Consider the following 11,957-nt stretch of genomic DNA (forward strand, 5'->3'; position numbering starts at 1 on the left):
AAACATAAAGAAACCCAAGAAATCATCATAATTGCACACAAACAACAACATAACCAAATAAAGTCTTCTTATTCATTATTGCCTATAAAAAAAACACATAATTAAACTCTAAATAACCAATGAAACAATTTAATCGATTAATAAAAATTCACTTAATCTAAATAAAATAATCCAGTTTAACAATATATTAAATCCTAATGAATGTCCATAAAATTTGTTAATGGTAATAAGACGCTTGTGCTGGCCAACTTGAATGCAGAATGAAACTGAGAAAATTTACAAACATGAATCTTCTAAACCTAGCGTAAAAAATTCAGCGTGTCAATAAACATAATTACCTATATTTATATACATAAATATATACATACATATACACAGTTAATTCCATGCATCTTACTTTTAATCAATCAAAAGAATTGAACAATCAATCAATTAATCAAGAATAAATATAACATAACATCTTGTACATGACTCAGTTTACTTCAAACAATAAAACTACAATTCATTATGTTTGTTTTAAAGGGTCTAGTTAGACCTAAATGAAATATACCCAATATGGTCTCATGGTTAACAATATTCAAACGTATGTGTACGCTATCGTCCCCAGTTTCAGGACACGTACCCTTTTAACCTCATAATGATTATCTCAATAAAATGGTACTTTTATCTCCCCTAGTTTCAGGACACAGTACAATCTTAATTAGAGCAAAATAACACTATATCGCTTCCCTTCCGAGACAAGTGTTTGTGATCACATTTATCAAACCTACAGACCATTGTACATATTCACTTAAGCTAACTATTTAAGAGGAATTCTTTAATTAATAGTATTCATCTTATAAATTACTCCGTTCGTTTCATGGTACCATTTGGATGAACACTTTAGAATTGTTTAGCTTCTGACGGTGCTTTGACTTATTTCTCTATTTTTCTATAGTCGTGCTAAAAGTGGAAATTGTTTATCTTATTGCTCCTAGAGCTCTTTAGTAACACAAATGATATGCATGGACAAGGAATATTATTTTGCTATCATTGTCTTGTGTTTGATTTTTATATTGTTTCTAGATTCGCCTGAAATTGTGAATGTTTAACATTAAGAAGTTTTTTTATTTATTTATTTACAATATGAGTTCTCTTCAATCCAAATTTGAAGAAATAAAAAATCATTTAATAATAATATAAAAACGGAAAAAACTTTAATACATAAATACAAATGTATTTTCCGACAAATTTTTGTCAGTAAATTAAATAATTTCATTATTAAAAAAACTACAATACAACACAAAACTGTCGCTAATTGGGTCGGATTTCCTACAAAGAATGTGTCAGTGATTTGGGTCGGTAATACCAACATATAATTCCGACACACAATGTGTTTGTGATATCCCGACACAGCAAAAAAATTTCTCGAAGCAGCTTACCTAGGAGGTTAATGCTGACATATCCATATATGTCGGTCTTCCATTGGTGATCATAATTACTAACACAAATTAGCCAATCACCGACCGATGTTTCCATTGGTGATAGCCTTTTTTTTTATTATTATTGTAGTGAGTCCATAGAAAACACAAACAATATTTATAGGTTAGTAATTAAAATTAATCTATGTTATAATACTTAATAAATCTAACCAATCAAAATAGTATTACCATTCTAGAAAATTTCTTTTTGTCAACATCAGAAAATAATTAATGAGAGAAGAAACGTATAGATTTTTATAGTCTATTAGAAGGGGGATTGAGTACAAAGTACCTCTAACATTTCCGTAACATTAATAATTAAAAGATATTTTACCCTAGTGAAATTTTACTTATAACTTAGACAACTAAACACAACTAATATTAGTAGGTTGTGTTAATTAAAGACGTCATAGAAAACCGTATATTAGTTCTAAAAAAAATCGTTTTTTTTATAATTTTTATAATATTATTTGAGATTAATATTTTTAAATTCTATAAAAATATTTGAACTTGTTGTAAAGAATATAATACCATTTTAATTTTAATAACTCATAGAATAAGGCATATATGCGGAAATGCCAAAATTAATGATTGGGAAAACATTTGCCTCAATATTGAAAATGAAATTACTCTGTAGATGAATAAAAGTGGAGAATAAAGTATTTTGGCACCTTACAAGTCAATAAGAATGGATATATGTGTAATTTTAGGAAATATTATTATAATAGGGTGTGGTTGTGTATATATATGTGTATGATTCCAAAGCATTGCCACTGGTAATGGAGTCGATTACCGTTTTCCAGATAGTCATTGTGGTAATATGCTACATTCTAATCCGTTTCTTACTCAATAAAAATGGCCTACCAATCAACTGGCCGGTATTCGGTATGCTTCCCGATTCTCTCTTCCACCTTCACCGATTTCACGACCGACTCGTCGACGTTCTCAATGGAAGTGGACACACTTTCTCCTACAAAGGCCCTTTGTTTTCTAATATCACTTTGTTACTCACTTCTGATCCAACTAATGTTCATTATATTATGAGCTCTAACTTCTCCAATTTCCCTAAAGGTTTGGAATTCTCCAAGATTTTTGACATTCTCGGAGATGGTATTTTCAATTCCGATTCTCATTCTTGGAAGTATCAGAGAAAATTAGCTCATTCCTTGATAAATCACCGCCGCTTTCACAATTTCCTGCTCAAAACTAGCCGGGAATTGGTGGAGGAAGGGGTACTTGGTGTTCTGGATCATGTGGCTGAGAATAGAGCTGAGATTGATTTACAAGATTTGTTTCAAAGGTTTACCTTTGATATCACTTGTAAACTGGTAACCGGGTACAACCCCAAATGTCTTTCGGTTGAGTTTCCAGAAATTGAATTTTCAAAGGCTATGGATGAAGCTGAGGAAGCAATATTCTATAGGCATATAAAGCCTGGGTATTTGTGGAAGATGGAAAGGTGGTTTGATATTGGGCAGGAGAGAAAATTGAGAAAAGCTTGGACAATTCTTGATGATGTTTCGACTCAGTATATTTCTAGAAAAAGAGAACAACTTATGAATGAAAAAGATCAAGAAGAAGATGAAGAAGAAGGTGTTGATTTGTTAACATCTTATATGAGTAGTGAAGAAGCTAAATTAGATGACAAGTTTCTAAGAGACACAATCATTAATTTCTTGCTTGCTGGGAGAGACACAACTAGTTCTGCACTCACTTGGTTTTTCTGGCTTATCTCCAATAACCCACAAGCTCAAGACAAGATACTTGAAGAACTCAAATCCATTCAACCATTCAATGTTTCAGGTATACTTCCTAATCTCCAGATCGGTTCCAGACATTAACGAGCCTACTTTTGAGCTTATTTAGTGAGATAGTATATTGAATAATCTGTTACACTAATTTGGACAGGAGAAAGATGGAGAGTTTTCGATCCCAAGGATGTAAACAAGCTAGTTTATATGCACGGAGCATTATGTGAAACATTAAGGTTATATCCACCGGTTCCGTTCCAGCACAAGGCTCCGGTGATAGAAGATGTACTTCCGAGCGGGCACCGAGTGAACTCGGATATGAAAATATTGTTTTCTCTGTATACAATGGGGAGAATGGAGTCCATATGGGGAAAAGATTGCCTAGAATTCAAGCCGGAAAGATGGATTACAAGTGGAGGAAAGATAAAGCATGAGCCTTCTTACAAGTTCTTAGCTTTTAATGCCGGACCCAGGACTTGTCTTGGAAAGGAAATAGCTTTCACTCAGATGAAGACGGTGGCTGCCTCCATTATCCATAACTACAATCTTAAGCTAGTACAAGGCTGCTTTGTTACTCCGGCGAGTGATTCCATTATTCTTCATGCCAAACATGGCTTCAAAGTCAATATCACCAAAAGATGGCCATGATTTTTTTTTTTTTTTTTCTCTTTAAACCATAAAAATTAAATTAAACTATGTTATGGTATTATTAAGGGTTGAAAGTCAAGGGCCCTCTATTATTTATGAACATTCACTTTCTCACAAGGGCTTCCATAACTATTATTAATAATGTGATTGGATGCATGGTCAAGTTATGGCATATATAATACTTTGTTTTCCATTTCTTATATTTATGTAATGGGTTTGTACACTTGTATTTATATTTGATGTTACAATAGTAGTTGACTTGGTTATAGTTATTTATTTCGAGACAAATTATGTAATTGTTCTGTACAAGAAAGTAGTTGAATAAAAAATGTAAGCAGTTCTTTTCAAAAAAAAAAAGTAAACTGTTATTTTTTTCGAATGGAGGACTATAAAATTTATTGTGTCATACAAAGAGTTAACAGGTTGACATACTGCGCCGGTGAAATAAATGTATCACATTAGTATAAACTAACACCGTTAGTTGAACTTGTCATTTCTCTAACTGATAAGATAGTGAAATTTTGCATTGTTTTGATGGTATGGTTTTAGAAGAGAATGATATTGCTTAGTTATTAAATTTTCCATACCTAAAACAGCAAACTGCTTGTGAAAACAGTGTTTATATTAGCATAATGTAATAATAGCTTCAAGGCCCTAAGGCCTATATATAAGGAACAACAATTCTAATTTTTTTAATTGAAATACAGATCTAGCCCAATGGAAAGTCCAACCAGTTGGCATCCCCGAAAAGGCAAAGAACCAAATATATAAATAAAGAGATGAAAAAGTATGAAACCAGTACAAAGAATGTTTTAAGAAAATCTAAACATATCCCTACCAAGGGTATTATCTCTAGCAAGAAGGGAGCAGAAGTCTGGAAGGGTATTCCACATTTGTAAATCTGAGGCCAAACGTCTGTAATTAGCAAGAGCGTCCGCCACTTGATTTCCCTCACGGAACACATGAGAGACAACCACCTGAATATGTGTCATTGAATCTAAACAATTTAACCAATCCACACGCATTGTCCAGGGAATGATCTGCGCACGGGCACGGAAAATTCGAATAACGTAAGTCGAGTCACTTTCAATCCAGAGACGAGTCCATCCACGTGACCTCGCAATTGAAACTGCAAAAATAGCGGCTTGCAATTCCGCCATGTGTACCAAAGCACAATCAAGGGGGAAGGCAAATGACCCAAGGGGATGCCCCTGACTATTTCGAAAAACCACACCGCTACCAGCTCTACCCGAGATCACGGAGGCATCAGTGGTAGCTTTAATCCAATCAGACGGAGGGGGCTGCCATCTAACTTCAATGATTCGAGGGGCCCTATGATGACGAGCGTTTAACCCGAGATTGTGGAGAATAGATAACTCCACAACAGAATTCCAAACCGATCCGTTGCTGATTCTATCAGAGCTACGAATTGCAGACCAAAGACATCGTAATGCCTCATGAATGTTTGGTGGCTTGCTCTCAAAAATAGCAGCATTTCTTACAGACCAGATCAACCAAACAGCGTTGACAAGCGCGACCTGCCAGAGGGAAAGGACTTGCGAACTGAACTTGTGTGAGAAGGCGTGTTGTAAGAGGGTCTGTAGAGAAGAATCAAGTACAAGTCTTCTACCAAATAAAGCCGATATGCTGAACCAGATTTGGGAAGCAAAGGGGCAATGAACAAGCAAATGGTCACTCGTCTCATAAGCCATTAAACAGACCGGACAGTGAGATATTAGTGGCAGACCTCTAGCACGGAGCGCATCATGAGTTGGTAAAGCGCCCCAGTATGCACACCAGCAAACCATGGAGAGCGACGGCTGAATAAAAGGTTTCCAAATTGACTGAAAAACCAAAGGCAAAGTCGGAGGAGCACGTAGCCAGTGATAGAATAACTTTACCGTGAAGAGGCCATTGCTCGCAGGTCTCCAAAAACATAAATCATATTCAGAGCCATTTCCATGCATATTCCGGATGCGTTGGTGCAATGGACTAGCCAGCATCAGAAGATCCCGCTAGTTGCCATTTTCATAAAAATCTGAGATTCTATCAGTGAGCTTCAAACGGTCTGACATAGAAATCCCAAGCTGTTCAGCCAGGGGAGGCAAAATCCATTCCGAATTCCAGAATGACAACTCAGAAGATGATCCAAATGACAAAAAACTATTCTCGCGTAACTTGAGATAGGCGGCCTTGATAGACCACCAAACAGACGATCACTGCAATCGAAACTTTGGCATACCAGCCCTGTTTAGAAACCGCATCCTCAACAAATTAAAGCATAAAGAATTAGAGGAAAGAAAGCCCCACGCCAATTTACCACTCATAGCCAAGTTAAGGGTCGAAAGGTGTTTAATACCCAACCCTCCTTCCTTTAAGGACTTTAAGCAAACCTTCCAGGGAACAATAACAAGCTTTTTGGACAAAATTGAACCCGTCCAAATGAAATTCCTCATGTGTCTATTGAGTCTATTTAGCAAACTCACAGGCCATTTGTAAACCATAAAGGTGTGGATCAGAGAGCTAGTGATAACTGAATTAACAAGTGTCAGCCTACCAGCCATAGAGAGAGACGTCCCCGCCCAGCGCGAGAAAGAGAGAATAATTCTATCTGCAGTCGCCGCAAGGTATTTAGCTCTTGGGATCCCTTGAAAAAGAGGAACGCCCAAGTAATTAAACGGGAGAGATCCAATTTTGATTCCAATTAGACCCGCCAATCTATTCCGACGTCTGAGTAAGATCGAATCCCCGAGGAAAATCTCAGACTTTTGCCAATTCACTAATTGTCCAGATAGAGAGCCATATAAATCAAAAATATCCATGAGAGCATGTATGTTCGAGATGCTTGCCCTGCAGAAAACTAAAATATCATCTGCATAAAACAAGTGCGAAGGCATTACAGAAGAAGTAGAATAACCCATCGGAGACAGCGACCCACGCAGGGTGTGAGCATTGATAAAACGGCTAAGGAAATCCTCCGCTAAACCAAATAGAAGAGGAGAAAGAGGATCTCCTTGTCTTACTCCTCGAGAGCAAGAGAAATACCCAGCAGATCCATTAGCAGTGAGAATCGAGATATGAGCCGAAGAGAGTATCACATGAATCCAATCAATGAATTGAGAGGAAAAACCAAACGACTTAAGAACTTCAAGCAGAAATTGCCAGTTTAACGTATCAAAGGCTTTCCTAATGTCCACCTTCAAGCACATGTTACCACCAAAACATTTTTTATTCAAGAGATTGACACCTTCAGAAGCGATTGCAATGCACTGATGGATTTGGCGCCCTTTTATGAATCCAAATTGATTCTCTGTAACAATTCGGCTAGCAATAATGGCGAGCCTATCAGCTAAGATCTTTGAGATGATTTTGAATGTGAAATTGCTCATAACAATCGGCCTATACTGTTCAATTGTCGAGGCACTAGGGACTTTGGGGATAAGTGCCATCAAGCTTGAATTCAGCCCACCAGAGATTTTCCCATGCTGAAAGAACCACTGAACCATTTTACACACGTCACTACCCACAATGCTCCAATAGGACTGAAAGAAATGACCGGTGAAGCCATCAGGGCCAGGAGAGCTAGAAGGATCCATGGAAAAAACCGTATGATGGATGCAATCCTCATCAGGGCAGATAGTTAGAGAAGTGTTCTCAAAATCCGTCACAACCCGAGGAACCATATCAGAAACCAGAGACAAATCCACCGGATTCCCACCTGTGCTGGCGAACAGGTTATCATAGTAAGAGATAATATGATTAGAAATAATATTTGGGTTAGTGTGAGTAACCCCATTAATTGTTAAGGCAGAAATTCCCATATACGATTTTCGCATCGTAGAGACACGTTGAAAGTAGCTTGTATTACGGTCACCCTCAGCAAGCCACCGCACTCGACTTTTTTCTTTCAAATATGTTTCTTGCTGAAGCAAGTGAAGGTCCAACTTCTCATGAGCGGCCAACTCACGTTCCTGAAGATTCAATGACCATCCAGCAGATTGAATAGTCTGCTGAATATCTGCAAGGGAGCTGCGCGCCTCATCAATGTTAGCATTGAAGTTACCAAAAATATTAATATTCCAATTTCTCAAAATAGTCCTCAAACCACGTAACTTATGACACAACAAAGGAGCCGGCAGAAGAGCAGGGGCAGGGCCATCCCAATGATTTTTTTATTATCCCATAAAGCTCAGGATTACTAACCCACATTTTTTGAAATCTGAACCGAGAAATCCTACCAGAAGTAGTCGAAAATTTGAACAGAAGGGGGTGGTGGTCCGAGTGATGACGCGTCAGCCCCACACAGCATGAATTCCAAGTTTCCACAAAATCAGCCGAAACTAAAGCCCTGTCAAGCCGAGAATTGACACGTGCCTCACCAGTTCTCCCATTACACCAAGTGAAGAAACAACCAGTAGAGGGAATATCCAGCCAATCCCCATCATCCACAAAATTCCTGAAGTCATGACAAGGTCTCGTAGCCGGAGGCCGTCCTGTTTTCTCATGAGCCCCAAGGATTGCATTGAAGTCCCCAATTAACAACCATTTACCTTGTAAATTCAATTTGAGAGCATTTAGAGTCAAAAAGAGGTCAACACGTCTGTTTGCCCAAATACTGCCATACACAATTCCATAATAATGTTTAATGCCCTGCACATCCTGTTGCAAAACCACAAACTGTTCATGCTGAAGAATTACAGAGATTGCATCAGTCATAGCAATCCTTTGAAGAATCCAAAGAGTTGGTTTATCACGCAGATTAACAGAGATCAGTCTCATGCCAATGTTGGCCCAAAATGAAGGACGAATTGCCTCAAAATCAACCATTGGTTCTGCTAAACAAAGAAGATCAGGTTTATGTTGCCTACATAAATCAGAAAGGTACCTCTGAGTGTTAGGGTTGAGGAGCCCCCTACAGTTCCAGAACAGAACTGTCATTCAAAACGAATAGGGGGTTTGATGGCCCGTTTTACCCGGGATTTCTCTGCCTCATGTTTTCTGCCTTTGCGTGCTTTAATTGACGTCACAGTGTGCCACATTTCATCTTCTTGCTCTGCCTGGTCTGCCCAGGAAAGAGTGGGAGAAATATTGTTGTTGCCAGGAGAGTCAGGCCTCTCCACTTCATCAACCGGCTCTAATTGTCCCAAGGGGCTCCCAGCGAACACAAGCTCTTTGTCATGGCTGACCTTCTCAACATCAATTTTCTCAGCAAGGTCAGAAACAATTCTGGCCATGGAAATTGCCACCGGGACAATTGCACGATTCTCATCAGGAGGAGAAGGTTTCTTAGTCGACGATTTTTGAAAAGATCGACTCTCCGGTGGTTTTTTATTTTTCCTGTAGTCATATGCCGAATGACCAATAGAAGAGCAAACTTTACAGAACTGAGGAAGCCTTTCATAAACCACTTCAATCTAGATGTTTTTCCCTGCTCTCTCAACTCCAAGCTTCGTCGGTAGTTCTCCTGCCAAATCCACATCCAACAGGAGTCTAGCAAAATGCCAAAAATCACCCTCAAGGGTGGCTTTGTCAAACCGAATCAATCCCCCAATCCCTATTGCAATGTCCGAAAGAATTTGTCTATCCCAATATTCCTATGGAAGAGAGTAGAGGCGAACCCAAACCTGTGCATTAATGGAACGTTCGGCATAAGGATCAAAATCTGGCACCCAAGGTTGAATACGAAAAGTGCCCGGACGGGTATTCACAATCCCCTTGTTGACAACCATATCATGTGCTTCTTTGGAAGGCAAGATTACTTGGAAATATCCTTTACCAATCGCAATTAGCCTCCACTGAGCAGTGATTCCCCAAATTTTGGTTAAACTCGCCTTGAGGTCCGCCACTTTCCAAGGGGAATCCCATTTAGATAGAACAAGTCTTCCGATAAGAGCGTGTGAGCAGAGAGCTAATCTCCTCTCATAGGCAGATTGCAAAATCCGAATGGATTTCAGGCCTCCAATGTCAGTAACCGTAGCAGAGGACTGATGAACCTCAGGAATGCCTCGTTTAACAACAGAGGAGAAAGACGGCACGGGTTTGTCACCAGTAAGGGGCTGATGAGGCAGATCCGAAGCAAAACGGAGCTTAGGATTGAAGAGAACTTCGATACTAAGGAAATCATCCGGAGGAGGAGCCATGATCACAAAAGAGAGAGATAGATCTGAGATCTAAAAGAGAGAGATAGATCTGAGAGAGAGAGATAGATCTCAAAACTCTCTATCTTCATAAAAATTCTTCACCATGACAACAGATCTCACAATTCTAATTAAAAGTGAAACAACTTTCCAATTTTTTTTTTTTTAAAATAAAATAATATGTATGATAAAAAAAGCTAAGAGGAAAACCTTACGTACATATACTAATATTAATACAAGATCCATCAAAGAAAAAAAACTACAAAGAGCAATAAAAATCATTAAAGGTACAACTGATACAAAGAAAATAGAAATCATATACTTCTCGAAAGTCGAATCTCGTTGAAATACCGCTACAATCCATTCTTCATCCTTTATACTCTTTCGGACATTCGGATCTGAATCATTTTCTATTGTGCAACCACGCAAATCTATAAATCTAAGGATAAGATAAACATTTTTTTTCTTGTGCTAAAATCGAAAAAAGAATAAATGATAGAAGTCAGGGCCGACTCTAGGGGCGTCCGGCACAGGCGGCCGCTTAGGGCCTCCGATTTATGGGGGCTCCAATCGGAATTTCTTTCAAATTTGATAATTATTAAGACTGCTATGGTTAAAAACTATGTAGATTTGGATTTATAACAAAATGTAGTGATAGCCTGAATGGTAAAGATGTAGTGGAGTTGTTTGAGAGGGTGAGAGTTTGAACCCTGAGTTAATATATTTTCTTTTATTCCTAATTTTCTTTCTTATTATTATATAAAGTTCGTTTCTTTTCATTTTTCATATATGTTTTGTTTTATTATTATTATTATTATATAATTTTAATAATTATTTTTTTATAATCTTAATTTTTTCCTTAAACCAAAATATTAATATATATTTAATCTAAAATGATTAATATATATTGATTTACTTGTTACAATATATTTTAGAACATAATTAATTTTCACTAATATACTTATATTATTGAGTTAATTACATAACAACATGTATCAATCAATTTTTTTATAGTGAGTATTTTTACAAAATCAAAATGAAAATTATAATATAGTAGGACAACAATTTATAAGAAGGCCTGGATATTTATAGACCACCGCAAACCATTTCTTATCCTTAAAAATAATATATGTATTTTTTGTGGTCTTATATGGACTGTGCTCGATATTTGAGTTTTATGACGTAATTTAATAAAAAATGATTTATTTTTGTAATATAACATATTAAGTTAATTACATAACAACCTGTACGGATCAAAATTTTTATGCTGCGTATTTTTACAAATTCCAAATGAAAATTATAATCTAGTAGGACAATAATTCAGCCCAAATGTTTATGGACCGGCTCTGAGCATAGGCCATGAGTGCGACCGCACAGAGCCTGAGCCAAAAGGGGCCCAAATTATTTTTTGTTGTATATATAGTAATTTTTGTAAATGTACTTATAATACTCATTCATACCTAGAAAATGATAAAATAATATGATATTTCAGGTCTAAAATTGACCCAAATTTCTATTTTAAACTTTTAAGTGTAATTTTTTTTTATTAAGAGATTCTTTATCTCTTTTTTCGCCTAAGGTCCATAAAAATGTCAGGACTGACCCTGTCTAGGACCTCTAAAATACTGGAGCTGGCCCTGATAGAAGTATAGCTAACATATTTATATCAGGCGAAAAAGAATTTCGATAAGATAATATATTTCAAACCAACTAAAGCTACAAGTAAAGAAAATACAAATATTAAGAGAAAATTAAATCTAAAACATAGATAGGATGAGGAAAAAGGAAGACAATCTCCATTCTTCCTCCTCGGAATAGATCCGATTAGATGGGAGTTAAAGGAAATTAAGGAAAAAAGAAAGAAAGAAGAAAATGGAGGCAATTTTCGAGAAAAAATGTTTTAGGAAAAAACTGAATGATACTCTCCCTATTTCATAATCTATATATAATATAAAACAGTA

General features: G+C 36.8%; 1 protein-coding gene across 1 annotated transcript; it reads left to right on the forward strand.

Annotated features, from left to right (window-relative positions):
- Positions 1-2,177: 2,177 nt before the first annotated feature.
- Positions 2,178-4,057, forward strand: LOC136228909 (alkane hydroxylase MAH1-like). Its single transcript, XM_066017407.1, has 2 exons — positions 2,178-3,263; positions 3,369-4,057. The coding sequence occupies exons 1-2, from the start codon at positions 2,240-2,242 to the stop codon at positions 3,857-3,859; spliced, it is 1,515 nt and encodes a 504-aa protein (XP_065873479.1). The 5' UTR covers positions 2,178-2,239; the 3' UTR covers positions 3,860-4,057.
- The last annotated feature ends 7,900 nt before the right edge of the window (positions 4,058-11,957 follow it).

The sequence above is a fragment of the Euphorbia lathyris genome, chromosome 5 (genome assembly GCF_963576675.1).
Source record: "Euphorbia lathyris chromosome 5, ddEupLath1.1, whole genome shotgun sequence".
NCBI classification, from domain to species: Eukaryota; Viridiplantae; Streptophyta; class Magnoliopsida; order Malpighiales; family Euphorbiaceae; genus Euphorbia; species Euphorbia lathyris.